This window comes from Fringilla coelebs, assembly GCF_963513975.1.
Source record: "Fringilla coelebs genome assembly, chromosome: 9".
Taxonomy (NCBI): Eukaryota; Metazoa; Chordata; class Aves; order Passeriformes; family Fringillidae; genus Fringilla; species Fringilla coelebs.
The window spans coordinates 26,590,843-26,616,923 of NC_140067.1; the positions used below are offsets into that span (position 1 = coordinate 26,590,843).

The following is a 26,081-nucleotide window of genomic DNA, read 5'->3' on the forward strand; positions in this document are numbered from 1 at the left end:
AGTAAATACAGTCTAGTGGTTTCTTTTAATTTTTTTTTATCTAATGAATTTTGAATTAATTTAAAATTTAGAAAGCATAATCTCTTTACTGTATTTAACAATTCATGTTCTATACGTGCTGAAAGATGTTTCTGTTCTTTTAGCCCTGTGCCAAAGGATAGAGATAAATTGTACTTCAAGCTTAAACAGGGAATTGAGAAGAAAGTGGTGATCACAGTTCAGCAACTTTCCAACAAAGAACTGGCCATTGAAAGGTAAAAATTTTACAAAAATGATGGTTAGATTTTTGAAAGAATGGTATTTAATATAGTTTTCTCTTGACTTGGCAAGTTATGTGATAGAAAAAAATGTACCAATAACTCAAATGATTGCACAACAGAATTAGTGCCACCAGATGGCAATCTTAGCAAAAGAGTAACGATGGGAGAATTTGGTTGTAGTGAAAAGGAAATTCAAGATAAAAGGACAATCAAGGAAAACTGCCCCCTAACCCCCCCTAAACCTGACTGATCTCTTTACTTGGTTTCAAGCTTTTACTTCAGAACAGAAGCTAAAGTTTTAAACAAGGAATATACAGTAAAAATTTTTGTCTTTGTTTTTGTGTTGCAAGATTTACTTAAAAAAAAAATCTATTTTCAGTGTGGTTTTGATTTAAACAGTTTTGCCTTCAGGATTCGGTTAATGAGGCATTTATGAATAGCATTTGATTATTGCTTTTCTCCCCAATGTAAAACTACCTTTCTTAGAAATTAGCTTTTATTTTGGTGGTGTCATTTTATGTACTTACCCCTGACAAGATTAACATTCAGAACTGATGAAAGATGAATGTGGGTTACATCAGACTGAGCTTCTGAACAATTTAATGTGTCTTCAAAAGTATTTCAAAGGGGAAATTACAATGCAAAAAAAATATTTCTGAAGAAATTTAGTCCTCAGTCTAAAGATTTCAAAAATCTTTTGTCATGACTTCAGGAGATCAAACTTGGTTGCTGCTGAGAGAAAGTGCTCCCTCCTGGTGTTCAGACAGAGCCTGGGGCTGGGTCAGGGTGATGCAGACAGTCACTCTCATGCATTACTTTGGCCCTTCCTGCTCTTGTGCCCTGTTTGACCTGGGTTTTGCCAGTTTTTATTTGGATCAGAGCAGCTGAAGAGATGGTGTTCATTTCTGAGTCATGTGTGGCACTACATAGCTTCAGTCCCACCATGGGGGATATCAAGTCTCAGTTGTTTATAGGAATCAGGAAGAAAATTCTGGGTGATGGTCAGGGGCTTTAAGGAGGCTGTTCTTAAGAGTGAAATAGCCTTTCATTCTCAGAGATGGAAGGATTGACACTTTTCAGTACACTGCTGTTTATATATAGTTTGCTACCAGTCATACAGGAGAGTGTTCTGGTTAATGTAGGTGTACCTTAGGGGAAAGTCTAGGCTGCTATCCTTAGAACTGCATTACAAAATATTGGTTGGTTTCTCATTAGTAGTGGAAATTCTTCATGATCACAGAATACCAGAAGGGTTTGGGTTGGAAGGGACCTTAAAGACCACTCTGCTCTGTCATGGGCAGGGACACATTCCATTAGACCAGATTGCTTCAAGCCGTGTCCAGCTTGAACACTGCCAGGGATGGAGTAACCACAGCTTCTCTGGGCAGCCTGTGGCAGGGCCTCACACCCCCACAGGGAAGAATTTATTCCTAATACCTCATGTAATCCTGCCCCATAGACAGTGTGAAGCTATCCTTCCTTGTCCTGTCATGGTGTTCACTTAATACTATCAGTTTTATCTATGGCTAGCATTTTTATTTTTATAAATGAAAATATACATTAGTGAATAACAATTACAGTTCTTTTGTTTTGTTTTTTTTTTTTTTTCCTGCTGGTCTAGAAAGTAGTGGAGTATATGCACTTGCACAGAGCTGCTTGGTAGCCACCTTTAAGTGCAGAAATCCAGCAAGTCTGATGTGAGACTGAGGCCCACAACCTGTGCAAGTCATTTTAAATCCTGGGTGTGTGGTTGAGCCACCTCATGTCAGAGGCTGAATGTGCTGATAACTGGTTCTGTAAAATCCATCTTCTGCAAGTGAGGGTCCTGACCTGGTTTGAACAGGTTTTCCTCTTTGAAATAAGAGGGAAGAGTAGCCCTGACTCTTGCAGCAGCATGCTGCTAGGCATCATAAGTCTGCTTCTTTGAGAAGCAGGGGTTACTTATTCCTGACTCCCATTCTTTTGGAAATATAATTCCCAAAAATTTTGGCTGTCACACATCAGAACTTCTGTACATCTGAGTGATGTGCAGCAGGAGCAGCCTCTGGGAGCTGTTGTCTTTGAAAGGCACAAATATTTGGCCTGCCTCTGCATCTTGGCCTTACATTTCTCTGTAGCAGCTGTAGCAGGAGCTGGTGATCCCCCTACTACTGTCAGCTGTAGCTCTCTCAGAGCTGCTTCGGCCCAGGACAAAAAGAAGTAGGTATGATGTTAGGTTCTGCCCAGTTTATTTAGTCTCTCAGAGAATCTGGTTTGTGTGGCTAAATCCAAATCCTGGATGTGAGCTGCCCTGGGGTGCTTTACATGGCACTGCATTATGGATATAGATAAATCAAAATTGTTCTCTATTGCTTTATTTACCACTTAGATTTTTGTGATTCTAGTGGTGAAAAAGTATGGAAAATACTGTTGTGGATGTTAAGTGTAATGAGGTGAAAAATGAAAACCATATATCCCTAATGTAATAGGAGAAAGCTAGGTGGGGTAGTGATTGCATATCTTGAGACTTACAGTTAATAGTGTTATTAAAATTTTAGTTGATGTTGTTTATATGTCCAAGCAATATTGTTCAGAAGTTCTAAAAGTCAATGAGAAAAAGCAGTTTGGTTATCAGAGAACCAAACAGAAGAAAAATTCTTCCAACAAAACCCTCTGAATTACAACCCCAATTTTCCACAGTATTTCAAATAGCAATTACTTTCAATTCTTTTTCTTTCTTCATTTGAGAACTAAGGATTTTTAAAAACATGTGCAAGGCAGCTTGCTGTTTGTTGCAAATACATAATTCTGTTTGGTGTTTTTATTCATAATGGAGTGTGTTCGAAGGAGAGAAAGAGATAGATGATTTGCAGTGACCTCAGACCTGGATTTGTGCCTTCAGTAGTCAGGAAGTTTGAAAATCTGAATCTTTGAGGAAATTTTTTGGGTGTTTTTTTTTATTTTCTCTTAAAAATATCAAGAGGGTTTTTTTTGGTTTTTTTAAAATGATTTGACTGGAATTCAAGGCTCTGTATATCACACAAATTCAGATTAAAAAAAATGAAGAATGAAGTCTTAAAATTGAGCAAATTGTTGTTTCTTTTTTTTTTCTTAAAGGTCTGTTTTGCTATGTGATTTTTTTGCACCAATACTATTGTGAATAACAGAATGAATGAATTTGTATTTTTTTCCTATGATTACATGAGAACAATTTTTAAAATCAACTGGGGAGAGACTGAATTTTTTCTTGCCAGTCTCCATCTCTAATGTGTAGGAATTGTTGGTATCTTTGAACTCATTATTATAAATGGTCTTTAGTGGCAGTTGAGTTTTCACTGGCCAGATGCTAGTTTCTGCCATCTTCATTCTGTAAAATAATTTAATTGTCTTTTCTGTAACATGAATTGTGTTGTTTCCTGAGCGTTGCCATAACAATAACAACAATTCTCTGAAAGGTACTTTTAAAATTAGAAGCAGTAGGTGGCTGTCCATTATGTTCAAGCAAAGATTATTGTATTGTGAAAAGCTAATATATGTCCTTTTCCTTTTCTTTTTTTTTTTTTTTTTTTTTTTTTTTTTTTTTGTTTTGTTTTGTTTTAAATAAACTTCACAGGTGTTTTGGGATGTTGCTAAGCCCTGGACGAAATGTGAAGAACAGTGACATGCATTTACTAGACATGGTAATACTTAGCCCTAATAACCTGTTAAATAAGATAAGGTGATTGGAAAAAAAGAGAAAAAACAAAAAAACCCCACAAACTCCAGCAAAATGAGCTTTTAATATCTTTTGCATTGTTTCTTAAATCCTTAGATTTGATATCTGAAATCGTAAGATGGACAAATAATTTCATTTCACATTAAAACCTGTGGTACCTGGTTTTTGTTCAATTAGTGAAGCAGAGATTGGGTTGTTACAAATAACTGAGCTTTCTGCATTGTGTTAAGCATGTTCCCTAAAAATTTAGAACAAATAATTGCTTTCATATTTGGTTGCCAGGGAAGTGCTCTTATTTTTCCAAGGGGTTGAAAGCTTTGTCTTTGTTTCCTTCATTTGATTTTAAATTCTCACCCAGAGTTTGAAGTATTCACTTGTCTTCTGCAATATTCTATTTCTTAGTGTTATGTCTGAGAGAACTGCAAAACAATGTGATCCTTTCTGTAATAATGCCAATTTACTTTCTCTCTGTGGATAATAATACAGCCATTTTCAAGTTATGAAGTGCTAGAGTGTCCTGGTTTAGGGCAAATTTGGGAGAGTTAAACCCATCAGACCTTTTGTGGTTTTACAGTTGTCCCAGTTTTGCCTAGTTCATTTCTGAGCCCATGCTGCTGGTTCTATTTATCAGTATTTAGTTCTCTTGGCAAACTCATTTATTGGCCTCATTTTTTTCCTGATTTTATTTGCTGAAATCAGTTCAGATTTTCCCTTTTTTATTTGATTACAAAACTGAATGAATTATCATGAGTTTTGGAGTGGTGTTGTTCCTATAAATCTATACAACACCTTTTTACTGTATTTGAATTCCTTTCTTTACTCCACCTTGAATTCTATTTACATTCACATTCCAGGTACATTTCACTTCTGGATGTAATGAATTGTTTGTTTGTTTCTTGACTGTAGCACAGAAATAGACATTTGTGATTTCCTTTCAGCCTCCTTTCTCCACATTTAAACCTGAACTCATTCTTACATCCCTAACTGAATTGCAGAGAGGGAACATCAGTCTCCTTTTTTCTATAGAGGCTACCAAACAGGCCTGTGTGATCCATAGGGACTGTTCCTGAGAACTTCAGGAAGCATCTACTTGCCTGATACTAGTAATAGTTAATTCCATTAATTCATGTTCCTTAAGGTTCCTAGAACTATTTCTCATCACCATGCCCCTCACTTTGATCTCAACCCATGACTGTAATACAATCCTGTATGATTTTATTTTTAGGAATCCATGGGAAAGAGTTCTGATGGGAAGGCTTATGTCATTACTGGAATGTGGAATCCTAATGCACCCATGTTTCTAGTACTTAATGAGGAAACTCCAAAAGGTAGTGGAACCTAATCTGTGTGTTTGTTTTACCCAGCAGGGGTTTGGTGTATGCACTTTCTCTTGGCAATCATGCTGCATGTCTAAATCCATGAAACTTTGTTCCCTGAGTCCATTGCTAGGAATTTTTCTGCATAAAGCTGCCCAACACAGAGTTGTAAATAACTGTTCATGGAACAGTGTGTGGTGCTGATTTGGAGATGTTACATTAGTGTTTGGGGCTGATGTGCCTGTCCCTGGTTATTGGGATTTTTTGTTCTAAGCATTTGCAAATTGTTGTACTCAGCAAAGCAGTATGAATAGCAGGCATTGGGGTTCTCCTCCTTCTGGCTGGCAGGTGATTACAAATTTCATCCCCTGCATGTTGGGTCAGCTGGCAATGATTCATTCAAGTGCTTGATTATATAGCAGGGTTTCTTATTGCTGGAACTGACATTCTATGATGGGATTAAAAAACTTGGAATATAAGTTTGGAGTTTGCTTCCTGCCCTGAGGCAGAGCTCAGGTCATTTGCTTAAAGGAATATCCAAGTACCTACAGCCAGTGTCACTGTTCCTGCTGCTGGATTTTCACACCACATTATTTCTAGTAGCATGTAACAGAACTCCTTACACTTCACAGTGTGACCTTATCCTCTGCATGCTCCTTTTGTTTGATGGAGATTTTGTACTTTAATGGATTTTTCTTTGCATGGTATCTTCCCCATGCCTTTAAAACAAGGACATAATATCTTTGTTTTTGAAGTTATCAGATAGTTAATGCACAGTTTCATTCTGTGCAACAGGCATGGAGGGCGTAGAATTCAAATAAAACAGGTGCAATAGAGTCATTAATGAAACAGAAAGGATTTTCAGTTTGAGCTGTGACTAGTTTTTCTGTTTGTGTTTCAGATAAGCGTGTGTTCATGACCGTGGCTGTGGACATGGTTGTTACTGAGGTGGTGGAGCCAGTCAGGTTCCTGCTGGAGACCGTGGTGCGTGTGTATCCTGCCAACGAACGCTTCTGGTACTTCAGCAGGAAAACCTTCACAGAAACTTTCTATATGAAGCTAAAGCAGGTAGTGCCTTTGTTTTTTTTTTTAATTTAGAACATTTGTCTCATGTCACTGACATATTTTCTCAAAAATACCTTTACCAGGATTTTTCTCCTGAGAAAGCTGAGAGGCCTTAGAAACGAAATGTAAACAATAATTATTTGCTGCTGTGGAATGTGGCAGGTGCATCTTTGTTTGGTGTCATGTGAATTGTTTCTACTTGTATGACCAGTCAGGGTCCGGCTGTGTCAGACTCTCTGGTCAGTCACAAGATTTTATTATCATTCTTTTCCAGCCTTCTGATGTCTCCTTTCTCTTCCTTTAGTGTAGTTTTAGCATATAATTTTCTTTTAATATAATATATATCATAAAATAATAAATCAGCCTTCTGAAACATGGAGTCAAGATTCTCATCTCTTCCCTCATCCTGGGACCTCAAACACCACCACAGTCTCATATGTCCTAATTTTGCCTTTATAAAAGTTAGCATGGCACCTGCTCCTCAGCAGGTTGCTTCTTTTAACTGTTTATTTCAGGGATGCTCTAATGCGTAAGAATTAAGTAGCATGTGTATGGTTTCAGTGCTTTTGTGTCATGGTTTAACCCCAGCCAGCAAGGCCCACACAGCCACTCACTCACTCCCCCATGGTGGGATGGAGAAGAGAATCAGCAGAGTAGAAGTGAGAAAACTCGTGGGTTGAGATGGAGACAGTTCAGTAGGGAAAGCAAAAGCCATGTGCTCAAGCAAAGCAAAACAGGGAATTCATTCACCACTTCCCATGGGCAGGCAGGTGCTCAGCCATCCCCAGGGGAACGATTTAACACTGGCTTGGGAAGACAGATGCCATCATTCAAACATCCCCCCTTCTTCCTGCTTTCCCTCACTTTACATGCCAGGCATGATGCCATATGGTCTGGAGCATCCCTAGGGTCGGTTGGGGTTAGCTGTGCTGGCTGTGTCCCCTCCCAGCTTTCTGTGCACCTCAAGCCCTTCTGCTGGTGGGGTGGCATGAAGAGCAGCAAAGGCCCTGATTCTGTCAGCAGCTGCTGGGCAGGAGCTGAAACTCCCCTGTGTTATCCACACTGTTTCCAGCAGAAGCCCAAAGCAGCCATTGTGAAGGAAATTACTCTCACCCACCTCGCTTTGTAAACTGAATTGCAATGAGTTGTAAGTCATTGGTTTTGTGGGCTTAAACTATTTTTAACCTGCCTATTGAATTCTCTTTAATTCTCTACAGTCTCTAAAGCAAGTCCACTTAACTGGTAGAATTGGGCAATGGCTCTATAATTGTTCATTGTAAAATCCAAGGGCTGCTGACATTGACAATATGAGGGCAGATGGCTGTAAGAATGTGGCCTGCTAAAGACAAAGGTGATGATGCTGAGCTGTAAGAGAGTGAGGCTGTTGTGATTGTAGCTCAAGTCCCTTCTGGTTTTGGCATTGGCTGAGGTACATACCGGAGCTACATCTGCCCATTCACTGTAGAAGGATGTGCAGCTGCATCCTTCTGCAGCTACTGCTGCCCTGGTTTCTCCAAAGACTTATGTCTTGGTATTGGCTCAAAAAGTGAAGAGCAGAGTCCAGGTTGTACTGTGGGCATTGGGAAGTGGTGCATGATCTTTGTCTAATGCAACCAAAGAGCAGTGATTTAATTTTACTGAGCCTAATGGGACTATTTGAGTTGCCATCTTTTTGTGGGGCACAGCAATAGATCTGAAAAAAACCAAGCTGTGTTGATGTTACATGGAAAAATTGCTGCTGTGTTTAACACTTAGGGAGTAAATAAATCTCAAGCAGTGTTGTTTCTTGTATTTCTTCTAGAGATTAGCATAGCAACTTGGAATTTAAGGAAATCTGAGAAAGCTGACTTTTACATGCAAATAAGAATATCTGCATTTTCAAATAAGAATATCTGCATTTTGACATTAAAGAAAATACATTTAAAAGTATTCTGTTCTCAGCTGTTAGGTACTTATCTTTTATCAGTTCAGCTTGCCTTTTAAATCACTTGCAACTGTACCATTTTTAATTAAGTAATATGGGTTCTTTCTTTTTCTCACCCCTTAAAATGTGACAAACATACACATGCCTCTCTTCCCTGAAGAAACACATGCGTTTCTTCCTGCTGCAAAATTCAGAGTCTGTTGTGCAGAACTTTGAAAGAGGACTATTTTTAGTCTTAGTGATCCTTCTGCAAGATTAGGTCCTCATTGTGTTTGCCAGGATCTCTTTGGGTGACTTGTATCAAGTCTTTATTTCACCAATTCTCAGTTGGACAGTTTGCATTGCAGTAGCTGTTCCTGCCAACACCTTTGAGAGATCCTGTACCTCAGGGCACTGTTACTCCTTGGGAAATAACTCTTCAGATGGCAGTGGGATCAGCCATTTGAGAGCTTCTTGGGAAAGCAGTTGAGCTTTAAGGAGATGGTAGAAAAATCATAACCCTTCTGAGGAAAGATTCAGGCACATTTAATAGTCTGAACTGAGATGGGTAAGGTGTGCTCAGGTATAAAGAATGCTAAAAGCTGACAGAAATGCTGGTTAATGTGTCATTTAGGATTGTTCTTTCTAGCTATCTTACTGTATTGCTCATGCACATTTTTATTGTTAGGACATGGTCCTTGTAATGGTGGGTTTGTGCTTCAGAGAAAACCAATAATCAAATTTTTTACATTTTATACGGGTGGGTCTTGCAGTTAACCAGAACATCTGCAAGGAGCTGATGACTTGTGATACTTTTAACATACAGAAAAACCCACAGTATCTCATGCCTTACTCTCTCACAAATAAAAGCTATAGATAGCCATAATAATGTTATTAATAGCTTAATAACGTTAGTGCTATCAATACTTGATTGATTTTACCAGGTACTTTGTAATTGCTCAATAATGGTGTTATGTGAGAATAAAACAGGGACAACAGCTCAAATGTTACCCTGCTTAATTTTTACAAAATTCAGGCTATTTCATGCCTACACCCCAAAATTCATTAAACTGGCTTCATGAGAAATTTGGTCAGCAAACTGATAATTGGAGCCTCTGCTTTAAGAGAAGTGGGTCTCAATTGTTAATCTAAAATAAATGAGGAAAGTTTTCTCACTAAAAAATAACTTGTATTGTGTCAGTCCAAACAGTCCCTGTTTAAGCTGCTCATCTGCATAATTTCACCAGCTGGTTGAAATTGCAAGTGTTGGTCAGTAGTTTGTGTATATCTCCAGTGCAGGTATTGTGGAGCCTTTCAGCTTTATCATATTTGTTTTCCAAACAAGTTAAGGGTACTCTAACTGAAGCTGTGTTCTTTTTCATGGCTAATTTGATGATTTTAGTATGTTCCAATAATTACTTTATTTTAATTGATTCGACAAGATGCACAAAGGAAAAAATAGCACAGCATTTTGGGTTGCTTCATTTAATACCATCATTAGTTTGCAGTTATATACAATTCTCTAAAAATATAGGAATCGCTTGATGTCACTGAAAAATAACTGTGTCCATAACTGTAACTCAAAGGAAAAACAAATTCTCCTTTTATTTTAAAACTTGCAACTGCTTAAACTATAGTTAACTGTCTTCTTTTTCATAAGAAAGTCAGAGAATCGTGAGGTGGTGTGGAGTCACAGGAACCTTCAAGATCATCTAGTTCTAGACCCCCTGCCATGGGGTTCCATTACATTTCTTGTTGGAAGGAGTGTATTTTAAATTGTGTTCTGCTGAAGAAAGATACGTTTTCCTGGTTTTTAGTGAGTAAAGGAATAAAAAGAGCTTTTCACAATTTAAGGCTTTTCAAAAGGGTGAGGTTTTGTTTCTTCTGTAGTCTCCTCTTTACCTAAAAAAAAACTCTTAGCGTTATTTTTTCCCCCTCAGGCATTCAGTTCCTGTTCCACTTACTCCAGTATCTTTCCTCTTTTTTCTCTCCTCTTTTCTTTAGCTGAGATTTCTCTGTGATTTAATCTCATTATAGCTGTTTAAATTGGCAAGTTTTTTTAATCATTGTTCTGAACAATACAAAAAATGGTTGTTAAGAGCCACCTTTGGAAATAATGCAGTTTTATTTATATTTTCTACCTGTAAAACTGAGAGAAACAGAACTGTCAGATACTGTCATCTATTTTTGCCAAGGCAAAGAAATCTGAGGCAATCCTGACCAAACTATTGTTTAGCCTTTCATACCCTTATTTTTCAACTTAATACATACCCATATTTTCATTTAGTCTGAAGGAAAAAGCCACACAAGCACTGGAGACGCAATTTATGAAGTTGTCAGCTTGCAAAGAGAATCTGCCAGAGAGGAAGAATTAGTCACCCCAACAAGTGGAGGAGGGCCTATGTCATCCCAGGAGGATGAGGCAGAAGAAGGTAAGGATAAATCAGTTTCCATGGATAGTATACTGTTATATTTCTGCTGTTAATTTACTCAATTAATTCTTAATACAACTGCTTTGGACAAAAAGATCACCACTATTTTTCTATTAGGAGTAATAGCATTTTTGCCAAGCCATTGTTTGGGTGTCTTCTAATAGCAGCAGCAGATGATGTGTGTCCATCTTTGTGTGCTTCCAAATGCATTTCTGAGGCACCTGTGCTCTGCCAGCAGGTTAGAAAATGCTTTTCAAAGGGATTTTCTTCTGGGCACTTTGAATGTGTTGTGCTACTGAAGAGGACAACATGAAGATAGGCTTTGGAATGGCAGGTTTCAAATGCCAAAAAAAAAAATTCCCATGGGGAATTTCCTCACCCCCTAACTCTCTGTTCAACATGTGATTGGGTTTATTAAAATATCTCCTGGTTCCCTTGGGGATTGCTGCAGTTTGTGGACCCAGTGTATTTGCCTGCCCCTTCCAGTGCCTACCTCAGTGTATTTCCCACTGGTGGTTTGGGATTTATTTTTTTTTCCCTCCTGGTGGGTAGAATTTGTTTTGTTTTTTCTGTTTGAAAAAACTGTTGTCTCTTTGTGCTCTGAGGATTAGCCCATAGCATTCAGAATAGGCTTTCCCTGTGCCATTTTTGATCTGCATGTCTGACCTACCAGGAATTGGGATTGTTTTACCAAGCTGTTCTTCAGATCTCTGCCACTGTTCTGTCAATAGTGTAAAAAGTCTCACTCACTACCATGGAAAATTTCTTCCTTCATTCTTAGTTATTGGTAAGTGTTGGATTTTAGCTTGTGCAATATGAGTCAGAACCCTGGGATGAACAGAGGCTAGAGCAGGCAGGCAATGTTATTCTCACAAGCCAAACCCTCACTTATCCCAGGTGACACCAAGCTTACAAAAACCCACAGTCAGGTGCTTTTTGAACTTTGATCTGATTCCTGAAAAGGGGGGGAATAGGCAAAGATCAGCAATGTCAGTCCCCCCTTTGTATCAAGTACCACTTCTGAATGGTACAAATGCTATTTTCTCCAAAGGATTTCTTCTTTTTCATTGGTGTTTGGGATTGCTTTGCTGTTCATAGCAAGAATTAGTTCAGATATGGCCTTTGGAACTTGTGGATGGGTGTAATGTAATTCAGCTGTTGGTGTTTTTCCTTGCTGGATGTGTGAGTTGTAGAGCCAAATTGATTTCTGAGACTTGTTTGATAAGGTAGAGTTTAAATAATTGAATAATTTTTTTTTTTTCAATATGGCATTTATTGGGAAGGATGCAGCTGTTCCTGAATGTGGTGAATGCAGCACAATTAGGAATAACATGGATACTGTCCTCTTGGTACTATTACAGAGTGGCTTTATTTTATTACAGAGAACAAGTATTCCACTGGAGTATGAACCTAAGTTTAACTTTGGTTTAGTTCTCTAATGCTAGTTTCCATATTTTAAATGTAGATTACTTCCTCAGAGAAGACATTAAAAATATGATGTGCCTCTGTTCTCATGGAAACCACATTTAGAGTTCTGTGCTGAGAAGTTCTTTATCCTGGAGGATATGCAGGTTCAATGAGTCATTTGCAGTTTTTCTAAATAAATCTCTTCATTTTTATTTTTTTTTTCTTTTTCTTTTCAGGGTACTAATTATGATGATGGAAAAAAACCCCTTGAGTTTACAATGTCATGTCTTGGCCTTGGAAGAAGGCTTTTTCTTTTTTAATGTTAAGTGTGATAGCTACCTGGCTATATAGGTTCTTTTTACTTTTCTACTTTTTAAATTTTTTTTTACTTTTTCCTTCTATGCCCACAGACTATTTTTTAATTGATTTCAAAAGCTCTATACTTTGCATTTTTCTGGTATAAGAATGCACTGTATCTGATTTCTGTGTACTCTGCATGCACACAGCTCACTGGGATGTCTTGTGCCATGAGTATATGAATAAAGATGGTCATATAAAAGAAGGCATTTTCCAATATTCTTTTCTTTTTGTTTTAATGAAAGGCCAAACATGGTACCTGCCAAGAATGATTTTAAATAATCACTATACTAAAGTTAGGCCTAGTATCTTTTAGCAATTGCTTGTAGAAAATGGAGCTCATACACTCTCTAAATAACATTCTTAGCTTTCAATATTTTTTTCACATTTTAGCTTGATTTTTCACATGCATAGCTGTATAAAAAGTTAAGACCTTCGCTAAGATTGTGCAGTTGTTACTTAGAGATATTTCAACCTCACTTTTTTTTTTAATTACTAATATTGTAGTAGATATTTCTGGAAATCCAATCACTTCTGGTCCCTTGCTTTGGAGGTGATAATTTAAAAAAATAAATTAATAATCTCTTGTCAAAACCTAAAATGTAAAGTGCTCTTCTTAATAAAGAGCTTTCTATTGAACTCTAAATAAAATTTTTAAAATATTCAAATGTATAATGAGGAAATTCTTGCCATTTCTGGAAAGGTTTCAAATAAAGTGGATTTGAGTATCAGCTCTTATTAATATGCAGAAAAGGTCACTGTTAACCTGAAGTAGAACCTTGTAAGCAGGTGCAGAGCACATTTGGTTGAACTCCTTTTTCTCCTTTCTGGAGAATTAAGGAAGGTGAGAGCATGCCCAGAACTGATGGTGTGGATACTGCAGTATTGAAAAAAGCAGAGCTCAGAGAGATTTTATGGTAGTATTGTTCTGCAGAGGATGAAGTGGCTGGCTGCACTTGTGAGCTTAAGGGTTGGGGGAAATAGCAAATAGCTTTCCAGCAGAAGCATTTAAAGGAGGATGTAGTCCCAGGAATAAATAACAAAGGGAGAAAGGGTAGGCTGCTTTTAGCAGCAGTCCTTGTTGAGGCTGTGTGTGAAATGATGACCTTCCTTTGGCTCTAATATTTGAATTATTTTTTTTTAATGATATGTAACATTTCAGAAGAACACTAGATAACTCCATTTGAGTTTCTTCTGGAGTCAGGATCGAGTTGGAAAGTTGAGGATGACTGTAAGCAGGAGAAGTTCTGTTCAAAACCAGAAAATATGCTTTAAGCTGATTGTTACTGAGTTGAAGCTACTTTTGCTGAAGCTTTCTGTGGTCCCAAGTGTGTGGTTAGGAGCTCTTGTTCCCATCTGTGAGTTGACTGCAGAGTAAGCACAGAATGTTTAGCAGATATCCTGAAACAGGTAAAAGATAATTCAGGTAAAGGATGACTTGCCTACTAAAAAGAAGCTTCTGAGCATGAGCTATGGGGTGGTTCTGGAACACTCTAAAATGACTTCCAGAAACACAGAACCGTTTCCATTTGTGTTTTGTTTGCCAGGGGGAAAAAATAAAAAACTGAAGGAAGTAAAACTTTCATCTTCCTATTCCTGTTAGCTGTCTGGACGCCAAGAACAAAAAGAGATAGACAAAAGAAAAATGAACTTCAGGAGTGTGGAAGTTCAGTGTGGAGATGGTAGGAATTGACATTGAAAATAGACATGAAAGAATAAAGAACCATGAAAGTTTCAGAAGAACTCTGGGGGTGTTGTGCTGGTCACCAAAAAAGGTGTGTACAGGAGGGGAGAGGTGGGCAATGCTGGACAATCAGAGATAATCAGCCAGAGGAAGTCAAAATGTGTGTCAAATGTTGTGGGAGGGTAGAGGCTGTTTTCAGTACACAGGAAGGCAAAGGAGTAGAGGAGGTGATGTTTTAGGAGTGAATAGAACTACTAAGTATTTAGTGATAAAATAGGGGTTATGATGTGAACAAATGAGGGTGATTGTGTGAGAAAAATTACATGACTAGTGTTGAAATAGTCAACTCTGCATTTTAATCCCAATTAAAAATAGCTTTGTGTACTTCACAGGAACTGTTTGTTATATTAATCCAACACAGAGTAAAGTTGATGGGTCCTGAAGAAGATCAGTTAAGTCTGTCTTGGAGTCATTTTGCTATCTCCACAAAAATGAACTAATATATTACAAATCCTAAATACATGAGGCCATTTGGCCAGTAGCTATCCCCAGACAAGAACCCTTTCTGCAGTTCCACAAGGGAAGAGTTTTCAAATACAGACACTACTAAGAATAGCATCCAAATGAAAAGAAAATACTCCTGACAAGCCTGATGTCATTTTATGGACTCTGCTGTTTGTAAAATAATCCAAAATGGATTATTTTCACACCTTACAAGTTCACGTGTGCTATTAAAAATCATAAAATAAATGCACTCAGTTGACTTCTGCAGCTGTTATTGTGCTGCCAGGAGGAAAGTGATCATATGGTACTTTCCTAAATAAACATAAAAACACAGAGTGCAGAGGACTTGTCATTTTTAATATGGTGGCAGTTGATAGTTCCAGTTGTATTTAGATTTGTTCATGCAAGTATGGCCTTTGTGTAACACGGTGAGTATTTGAAATATTTTGAACTTGAAGCACGTCTGTGGCTTGCAGAAATATTTAATGGAATTGCAAGGTTATCAATTAAAATGAAAATTGGGGTTTTTAAAGTTTTTTTTCCGTTCCAGGAAGTGGAACACACCCAGGGAGTGTGACTTACCCTGAGCTCTTTTATCTCTCTCTTCTTCCCCAGTGTCCACTCAACATTCCTGCACAGTGTGTGTGGGAACACTCTGTGGGTAGGGAATTTTTCTTTGATAAAATCTGCTCCTCACATTTCCTTTGTGGGGTTCAAGGCAAAAGATAATTCCCTAATTCTGGCCTGTGGTTCATGAATGCTCCAGGGAAATCTGTTGATGCCTTTGGTTTATTTCTGCAGAATGATTGAAAAAGATATTTTCAAATAAAGGTAGGCTTCAACTCTGTGGGAGCATAGTGAATTCTGTTTTTTGGATTTCAGGCTGTTTGGTTTTTTTTTATAACTCATAAAATCTCTTCAGATTGTGGTACAAAATAGACACAAAATGAGCATAAATTGCTGTTTTCATCTTGTCTGGAAGCAATTGCAGATTATTTTGAATAATTTGGATGCTTTATTCATTAGTGGTTGTCTTTCCTTGTCTATCTGTAATCAGTTTGAAAAAGGACTTGCAATCCTGCTGTCTTATTAGGAATTCAAACTTCCTGTTGCTAAAGGATCTTCTCAGGTTTTTCAGTCAGAAGTTTTGGGTGGCCTCAAGCTGCCACTGCTTAGATAATTGCACATTTCATATAATTAAATTAACCACTTTTGTATAAAGATTATTAAAAAGACTGGTTTCAGCCAACAGTTCCCCTAACCTCAGTGTGAGATTCTTTTCTTTTTTAGCATTGATCATTAGCTTTCTGGTATTTTGTGTAAGTGCGGTCTAATCCAAGTGCCTGGCATACTGCCTTAAATGCCAGGCAATACATAACTTCTGAGTGTTTCTAACACTGATACTTCTTTTTTCTCATTGATTATATCAAAGATGGGAGTAGATTCTAATCTACAAATTGGTAAATTACTAATGCATTGCCCTAGAGTTGTGACAACACCTCCAGTTTTATTTCCTTGCCTGCTCTCTGAGATGTCAGGGATCAGACAGCGCGGTATGTGTGGAACATGTTTGTGTTTACAAGACTACCTCCACTGTGCAGCATTCAGTTGGCTTTGTCATCTGTGTGGGAGCAAAACTACTGAACTGAAACAATAATTCTTCTGCACTTTCTTTTATTCAGCTTTAAGCATTTGTACATCACATCTAGAGATGTCATGGTGGCTCAATTTTATGTGCAATACACGAGGGGAGGATCATCTCTTGGATGCCCAGTTAAGGTTTATTTTTTGGGACATTTAAAAATAATTCTCATTTCATATGACTGTTATGCAGGGTCTGTGTTGAAGCTGTATGACAGAGAACAAAGTGTTTTAAAGGTAGGGCATATCAGATATATATCAGGATATAAGATAGGGTTCAAAATGCAGAATTTGTTGTATTAAAAAGAAAAAGATAATTTGGGCTGTCCATTGCACACAACCAACACGACAGGGCTCCTCTCAAGTACAAATGTTTTGGGAGAATTTTGCACAATCCTTAAAATGTGAAAGTAGTGTGCAGTGAGGAAAGGGCAGAGGTCATCCAGCTGCATGCTGTGCCACCCTCTCTGTCTTTATCAAATACAGGGTTTGGGATTCAGTTTTTGTGTTACATAAAGAAGCAATTAAATCTGTAGCCTTTTGCAAGGTAATCAAAATTTTGTGATATGTCAGCATTAGGTTTCACTTGAATGATTCTAAGTGAAAAATGTGTATAATATAATTCATAAAAAGGAATGAAAATCAAAATACTGGGTATTTTCTATTACTGGTTTGCTTTAAGTGTGAAATTGTTACCTTTATTTTTTGTTTTTGCTCTCTTTACATGTACTTCAGTAGTTGCCAAATTAATTTTTTAAGTTAGTTACATAACTAATGTGAGCAGAAAATTGTGAGCAGAATTCAATGTAAGTTTGTTCAGATTCATTAATCTGTATTTTTTTGCTTTTCCTTCTAAATAAGAGACTATACTGAGGATTGTCATTTCATAAATCAGTTTTTTGGAAGGCATTTGGAAATCCTTCTGTGTTCATCAGACTATTTTGTAATGCGCTAAAAGTTGGACATTTCTGAAAATCTGCCTTATTTAATACAATGACTTTCGTGACTTAAACTTTGTTTCAGTCTCATCCTCCGTGGCAGAACTCTAGTTCATGCTCTATAATTCCCTGTTACCTTATAAATGAAAATTTGCTGGTTTTGTGGCCTTTCTCACGATCCTCTTTTATCTTGTATGTATGGCAAGGTTCCATGTCAGTAACACTATGTCTTGTTCTCTGATAATATGCTGCCAACTTCAGCTCCTCCTTCAGGTTTGTTCTTCTCTTACATAAAAATCAAACTGTTCATATTTGAATTATTCCAATTCTATTCCCACCTATCTTAGAGACCTGATTTCCTTCTCCTTCAGACTGCTTCAGCTATATTATTTTTCAGTTCCACCTACTCTTTTTATTTCACATGTAACAGCTTCTAAATTAAAACACATTAAATATCTTTTTTTCGCCTTCACAACAGTGCTCAAATCTCACCTGTTCATTTTTTAATCTGATTTATTCATCCTTTTCTACACATTTTATGAGGTACTTCACTTATTTACTTCTATGCTCAGCATCTCTGAAACAACTCTCTAGTTTTCCATCTTGTTTCTGTTTTTGTTAACTGAAAAAGGAGTTTGACTTCTGAGGTATGGTCATAGTTCAGATGAACTAGTAGAATTTCCTGAAGAAGAACTCAAACCACTCAGAAAAGCTGCTCTATAGCTATATAACTGGTATAAAATGTGGATGAGGGGAGTATTGTTTAAAGCTAAATTTCAAAGTGTGATGCAAAAAAACCAGCCCACTGAAAAAAACAAGCATCCTAAACCAACCAAACAAAACAACCTTTTTATTGTCAAACAGGGAAGATGAAAAATGACATTCAAGCACATTAAATACCTCAATTTTTGTTGGTTTGAGTCCTTCACCAGAATTTTTTTCCTCAAGCCAAAAATGGGAAAGCCAATAAACAAAGTTGAGTTTGTTAATCCCTGATGAGAAAGAGGAACCTCTCTGCTGACTTTGCTCTGGGTTGGTTTCCCAGAGTATTTTTTACTATTAGTCTTTGCCTAGTCTAGGTACTCTGAGCATGACCTCTGTTTGGTACCCTGGACTATCAAAATAAGAGATGGGAAGGAGGCCAAGCTGTTGTGTTCCTCTGTGTATGTTTTTTTTTTCCTGTGGGGTATTTGTTTATGCTAGTTACTGTGTGTGTAATTCTTCTGGTTTGAGCACTGGATGCCTCAGTGTTTTGTTTGAACATCTCTCATCAAGAAAAAATACAGACTGGAGTAGAAAATGGGAAATGAGCAGAAGTGTGGAGAATTTATCCTTTGAGTAGAGTATCCTAGAGAAGAAACAATAAAGGCAAAGGTTTTGGGGGATTTTTTGTGAGATGTGCTAAAATTGTTTAGGAGAAAAAAAAGTAATTGGCATAAATTGCAGGTTAGAAAAAATTAGGCTTGAGCTGAGTCAAAAGAGCAGTGAAATCCTTGGAATGAGCTGATAAAATGATGTATATCCATAGAGACTGCCAATCTTCTTTTCTGTGAGGGTTCCATCACATGTAACAGTGGCTTGGGAAGATGAATGGCATCACATCACAGTTTCCTTCCTGCTCTACATGCTGAGCATGATGCCCTATGGTCTGGAGCATCCCTTGGGTCACTTGGGGTCATCTGTTCCAGCTGTGTTCCCTCCCAAATTCCTGTGCACCCACCCTTTGGGTGCTCCCAGCCAAACCCAGCACACCTCTCACTCAGGTCCTGGAGTGAGCTGATCTAACCAGAGCTTGGAGTGGATCAGACTAGCTGATCTCCAGAGGTCTCTTCCAGCCCAAAGTATTAGTCCGTGCTGAAACCATACAGAGCAGTGCTTGCTGTGGGAGTATGATCCCTCAGGCTTGCTTTAAAAAGGCTCTAAATTCAGGGAATTGATTCATGAGGCATGACCTTTTTGTGAGTTTTGTGAATCATGATGCAATTCAAAGCAAAACAGAAAACCTTTGAGACTTCCTGTTCCCTGGAGTTGGTCTTAAAGCCTGTTTGTGTGTACACACGCTCACAACCCCTAGGTTTGCTCCCTTGAGATCTCTTCCATTGTCCACCTGCTCTGACAAAGTTTTATTGCCCAGCTGATGGCTCTGAGAGGTCAGGGTAAGTACAGGAGGAAGGAGAAATACACAGAACGTTTAGAAAAAGGGATCTGTGGCTTCCCCAGCAGAGTAAGGGTGGATTAAATTATGCTTTGGCAAATTCTGCTGCCTTATAGATGCTATGGAACACGGAAAAAAACGTGTAGAAATACTCAGAGAAAAACATCTAAATATCCCTCCCATGGCATCTTTTATTTCTTAGCTTATACCTTAATGCTTTAAGAGGTTAGAATATGTAAATACTCTTTAGAATGGAAAAGAAGGAGAGGTTTTTAAGGCTGTTTATTCTCTTCCCATTGCCCTGTTCTATTTTGAAGTTTGACATTAGCATCTTTTGAAAGCGAGCATATGGCATTTCTAATTAAGGCCTGAGATTTTCTGACTTATAACTGAATAATACATTTCAAACACTGCCAAGCCTTCCAGATGAGAGACTTTTCTAGCTGAAGCACTGGAGTGTATGTGCTGTGTAACCCTGGTCTCCTTTAGAACTTGGAAGGATTTTGCTGGGAATACCAGCTCAGTGAGAAATCCAGGGGTTTGTTTCTGTAGGCTGATGTCAGTATTCCTTGGCAAGCTCAGGTTTGGATCCAATAAGAGCTGCTGTGCTTTGTTGCTCAAAGGATTCAGTGTAGCTGCATTTTGAAGCGTTTTGGTCTGCTGGGGGATTTTAGTCATCTTTATCAGATTTCATTCCAGGCTGCAGGGTTTGTTTGTGTGTATTTTCAACATTAACTCTTGTAGAGTTGCTGGAGTTCTTCAGTCTCTCCAAAGAATGTCTGATCTCTTCCTTTCAGCATTTGGTGCCAAATTTTCTTCCTTTACTTTGAATGCATAAAACCTTTCTGAAATTGTGGTTTGTGATAAATTCCTGATGTGAGCTGGGTTTCTTGACTTTCCTAATACATACCAGTATCATTATCATATACCCTATGTCTCTGAATGGCAAATGGGAAATCTCAGAGGTTTCCTCAATTTTTTTTTCTTCTTGCCATGGGAAGTAGAAGGGTCCATTAATTGTTGGTTCCTCTCACACAGTTGTGCAATTCAAGAGAGGAGAGAATTAAACAAATATAACACATGTATTTCCTTATTTTTGTTAGTTATTGCCATGTCTGTATGGTAAGTGAGGAAATTGGCCCTTACACTATTTTTGGTAATTTTAAGGGGGAAGCTGAGTCTTCAAATACATTTTTTTCCCTCAGGATACAATTGATTCCTTTGGTTACTGGGAAACCTGTCACTGTGATAGAAAATATTAGTTAAAATTATAAACTTGGGGCTTTTAGAACTTATTTCCATCTTTAGGTATAGTGAATGCGTGCAAAAGACTGGGAAACCATAAAATCAAGGTTTTTGTAGATTGGTGATGCAGGTGGGTAGTTACTTTGTTTGGATTATTTTTAACTGTAATGTGGAAGTATTTGAATGGAGGTTGGGCTGGTATTTGGCAACTGTAAAGCTGTGCAAACAGGTTCCAAGCTGAAGCCTTTCACCCATGTAGTGTTCATTTTGAAACACAGTGACTTCTGATATGCTTCTCTCAGGGCAATGTTTTTATTGTTAATTGTCCTTGAAATACAGTATATGCTGTCTTTGTCTTCACAGCTCACTGTCAAATTCAAGCACTGATATTTTATTAATGACTTGTATTTGACAACTGCTAAGAATATAAATTAGAAATCTGTAATTGAAGTGAGAATGATAAAGATGAAGAGTTAACAGGGTAATTGCACAAGTGCTGAAGGATCCTCTTTTACCTGAACCATGTTGTCGACATAAAGCTGGAGTTGAAGTGTTTAATGCACCTGAGGGAATTCAGGGGATTAGATCAGCAACAAGATGTGACAGAGCTGTGTGGAAGAGAATATTGAAGGGATTTGGGGGGCAGATGTAGCTTTGGTTCTTCTTTCCTTGTTGCATATTAACTTCTGGAGACAGTTCAGATCATAGCAGAGAGCAGCCTTGGAGCCCTCTAACATCAAACTGCCCATGGCTTCAGCAGCCTCTGAAGGTGACTGGCTGCCCAGAGGAGCTGTGGCTGCCCCATCCCTGGAAATGTTCTAGGCCAGCCTGGACACTGGGTTTGGAGCAGCCTGGGCTGGTGGAAGGTGTCCCTGCCCATGGCAGGGGATTGGGACTGGGTGGGCTTTAAGGACCCTTCCAAAGCAAATTGTGGGATTCTGTAATGATGATAAGAGGGCTGTGGCTGTGTCTCTTTTCGTGTGTCCTACTAAAGACACTGAAAGCTGGAGCCTCTCAGCATCTGCTGTTGTTGGAGTTGCACTGGTTTAATTCTTATCAGTATTTTATTAATGTAAAACTGGAAAAAAGCCAAATCCATGCAAGACCATATTTGCATGAGGACTTGCCATATGGAGTTAGACTGTCCAGCTTACTGTGGGCAGCTGCACAGGCCTGTGAGGCACTTGAAATCCCAATGAACACTTGGTCTGGATGGTTTCTTAAGCATATTATTCCAGGCCCACGTGATCCCTTCTGGGTTTGGGTGTTTGTCATATATTGGCTTATAACCCTCCCTAAGTGTTTCATCTTAATAGTTATGAGCTTTCATTTGAAGTGTTCCATGCACTATAGCCTTTCATGTCACAGTCTTGGTTTTTTTCTGCTCAACCATGGGCTTACTTCGGTAAAAAAAGATGATTTTGTGGCATAGAGAAGGCTTCCTAAGCTCAGGGTACCACAGGACAGCCAAAGGGATGTGATGTAACAAAGAAGATTTAATGGAGACTTCTCTCTATGTGAAGTCTGGAGTGGATGTGACTTCTTGGTAACACTGTCACATTTCATTAAATGGAGAGTTGACAGCCTTGAAGCATTTCTCACATAATGCTTTTCTAGGTCCCAGTCCTTTCTCTTGCTGTGAATTATTCCCTAGTCCTGTTCTTTTAAACTTTATGGTAACTTCATTAATACACTTGTTTGGTGAAGTCTGCTAAACATTCTTTATGATTCCATTAAAATTTTGTGTCTTTTTATGCTTTTAAAACTGATATATGAGATAAAATTGTCTGAGACCTGTATGTATGCATGTCTAGTGTCTGTGCTCTTGGGTAAACCTGTGCATGCTTTTGTTTTCTTGTTTTTTCTTTATTTTTACAGAGAGTGATAATGAACTCTCCAGTGGCACTGGTGATGTGTCAAAGGATTGTCCTGAGAAGATTTTGTATTCCTGGGGAGAGTTACTGGGGAGATGGTAATGCTTAATTTCTTACATTAGATATTTAGATATTAACCTTTTATTTGGTTTATCACACTATATGCTCCTGAGAAGGAGGTTTGACATTCTTCAGCTTACACACTTTAAAAACTGAAATGCAAGACACATTGTAGTTTTTAATCTTAATTTAAAGGAGACTTGGAGGTTTTTGACAAATCTTTCCTGTACCATGTGCAAAAGTCGTATGGTTTGGTGTTTGAGGGTGTATTTATATGTGCTCACACAGCAGGTATGGGTCTTCACAGGCAGAACTTTGTGGTCATTTGGGGCTGGCTGTTAAATCCTCAGGAAACTCAGTGCCAGGATGGGACAGATAGAGCAACTCCCATGTGTCCCATCTAAGCCATGCATGCCAGCTGGTGTACATTTAATTTGTTTAGAAGCACTTTTTCCCCTATTTTTGTAAATGTACTATATGTAAGCACTTGAAAAGGAATCTAGAAACAGTGTGAATCCTCACTGAAACACTTTCTGTTGGTGAATAAAATGAAGAGTATTTGTAAGCCCAGACTATGTTCTCAACAGTGTTATTTCTGTTGTTTAATTAAGTGCTTCAGTAGCGGTGCATAGAGTGCCAAGAGAGGGAAAAGTCTGTCTGTCTGCTGCCTCAGAGAGACCTGAGCAAGTGCCAGAACTACTTACTTGGTTTTCCCTGTGTAAGCAATAGCTCCTGCTGCTGGAGACAAAAATAATCAGAGGCCCTTATTCTGGAATTGGCTGTTTCCTTTTCCTAACTCCAAAAAGGGAGATGAACAGCATTTTAAGGATTTATTTGGGTAACTCTTCCCTTTACTTGGCTACTCTGTAGCTTTGGAGAAACAGCCTCTTACTGCTGACCTCATCTGTATGGAGATCTCACACAGAGGTTTCTGCATGAGGATCAGGAGGTTTTACTGAGCTTAACTGAACCCTCTCCTGGTTGCTTTTACCTGTTCTGTCACCCAAGTTTCTGCCCTTGATCCAAGATTGGAAGATGCCAATTTTCAATTCAATTTTTTTTTTAAAAATTCATTTGTCAGGTAATTCTTCTGTTTTTAACCTGTGTCCTTGATAAATACCTGGACTCTGTGGATGAGCATGCTGAGGTAAAGGCACCCACAGCTCATGGTTTTTAGTTTCATGTATCCAGCTGTTTCTTGTTACTCAAGTATACTAATCAACAAGACAAAACATTTAAGCCTTTTGAAATAAACTATTTTGCAATCCTAACATAACTTACGCATAAATCAAGATAATTGTTTAGTAGTTAAAGCAGCCTAAAATTAGTTTTAAATGGGTGATCCCAGCCTGTTTGAAGACTAGCAAACATTTCTTCAGGAGTGTCTCAAACAATATTACCTGTGGAGAGAAATTCAAATTTGTAAACTACTTGAGTTCTTGAATAGTGTTATGTTACATTCTAAGAACAAAACTTAGAGTAACAGGTGAGAAGTGGTAAGGATTTGAAAACTAAAAATAAATCAAAATAAAATCTTGTAGTGTTGTTGAAAGCTGCGCCATATGTTAGTAGAAGATCTGTGCTCTTGTAAAAAATGTAAATAAACAAGAATTAACATTTCCACTTGAGGAACTGGTGTGCTGATTTGTCTCTTAGATTAAAAATTTCTTGCATTTTAATTGCTTTTTTCCATTTCATTAAAATGTCACTGTAACCTATTGGACTCAGCAGAAACACTGCTGCACTACTCTCCTTCAAGGATATAAACAGAAATGAGAATAAAATAATTTACCCAAAAGATAGAACAAACAATTGTCAAGTGATGCTATATCTGTTTATTTTACTATTTACTGCATCCTCAGCATTAAAGTTGTTCTTGCCAGCTAAGCTGGTTTAGCTGACTGCTCAACTATTTCTTAAAAATAAAGTAGTAGCAATGATCAATAACAGTCTCTTGATCAGAAATGTGTTTGTCAAGTTGGAGCATATTCTGTGCATTGCTGGTCTGTGTCCTTGCTCTGTTATTTTAAAATTGTATTTATGAGTTTGTGCAGGAGAATTGCAACATTTTGTAACAAATTAAAGATGTCAACATTCATGAGTGGTGACTCCCCCACATGATGAAGGGTAAGGATAGAGTAAGAAGAGCTTTTATTTTATGCTCACTTCTGTTGTTCTGAGCAAGGATTATGGATGCACAAGCTGTTTCCCAAAGAGCCATCCAGTACTTGGAAAGTTGGCTGTGGAATTTGGTAATCCTGTCCAGCATGGACTCATATTGCTAAGGTATTACCTCTGCCATAAAACACAAATCTAGGACAGGGCCAGTAAAGTCTGGTTGTTTAATTCTCAGTTGGGATTATATTCAGGATGATGTTACAGCATGGATGTTAGTTGTTACCTTGTATTGTTTCCCTGGTATTGCTGAAAATTTCCCTGTTATGTTTCTATGGAAATGTCCCTTTTTAGCTGTTTATTTGATCAGCTTGTCCAGTCCTCAGGGGATGGCACATATGACCAGAACCATGTAATAACCAGACTAATCCACAACCTAGAGCTTCAACTTTCTGATGTATTTACTATATATCTATTCCTCAACATGCATGTCATAATTCTGTAACTGCTCAGAGTATCTGGTCGTAGAATCACTGAATAGTTTGGGTTGGAAAGGACTCAAAGCTCATCTCATTCCAACTCCCTGCCATGGATAGGGACACCTTCCACTATCCCAGGCTGCTCCAATTCCTGTCCAGCCTGGCCTTGAACACTTCTAGGGATCCAGGGGCAGCCACAGCTTTTCTGGGTACCCTGTGCCAGGGCCTCCCCACTCTCATAGAGAAGAATTTCTCCCCAGTACCCATGTAACCTGGCCTCTCTGTCAGTTTAAAACCATTTCCCCTTCTCCTGTCACTATCTGTCCCTACAAAGGTTCTCTCTCTCCTTTTCATAAGCTCCTTTAAGGTACTGAAAGGCCATGATAAGGTCTCCCTGCAGCCTTTTTTTTCTCCTGGCTGAACACCCCCAGCTATCCCAACCTGTGTCCATAGCAAAGAGGTTCCAGCCCTTGGAGCATCCCTGTGCGCTCCTCAGAACCAGTGCAAATCTTTTTAAGTAAACACTTGTTTTTTAGTGCCTTTAATGTTTCTGTGGATACTGGTTTTCCTTCTAGCTCTTTCCCATCACAAGACTGTTAAAGTAATGTGACTGAATGGACTGAAAAAGATAAAAGGAGCAAGTTTTTACTTGGGTATCTGAGGGATGAAGATAAGGATGAAATTACTTGTATAGCACTGCACATTTAAAAATAAAAATAAGTATTGTTTTTTAAGAGAATAAGGGTGTTATATAATCACATTCTTTTCAGTTCTCAGGCCATTTAGAAAAATAGGGATATCATCCCCAAAGCATAGGAAAATGAAATAGGTTAGAGTATCTTTTAAATTTAAACAGCAGTGGTAACCTGTTTGTGTCCTAATGACCTGTTTCATAGAATGAGTGCTCTAAACTTTCACTGCAAATCCAGGCTCAAATTGCAGGTGCTTTAAT

At 38.1% G+C, this 26,081-nt stretch overlaps 1 protein-coding gene across 5 annotated transcripts in view; it reads left to right on the top strand.

Moving 5' to 3' along the window:
• Positions 1-26,081, top strand: part of RABGAP1L (RAB GTPase activating protein 1 like) — a gene marked incomplete at its 5' end in the record, with an annotated part of 219,193 nt that overhangs the window by 21,871 nt on the left and 171,241 nt on the right. For all 5 annotated transcript variants that reach the window (XM_084211137.1, XM_084211136.1, XM_084211140.1 and 2 more), the window contains 6 exons: positions 144-254; positions 3,853-3,919; positions 5,180-5,282; positions 6,172-6,338; positions 10,526-10,670; positions 22,480-22,573. In XM_084211137.1, the coding sequence (XP_084067263.1) occupies positions 144-254; positions 3,853-3,919; positions 5,180-5,282; positions 6,172-6,338; positions 10,526-10,670; positions 22,480-22,573 (687 nt within the window). The remainder of the gene's footprint in view (positions 1-143; positions 255-3,852; positions 3,920-5,179; positions 5,283-6,171; positions 6,339-10,525; positions 10,671-22,479; positions 22,574-26,081) is intronic.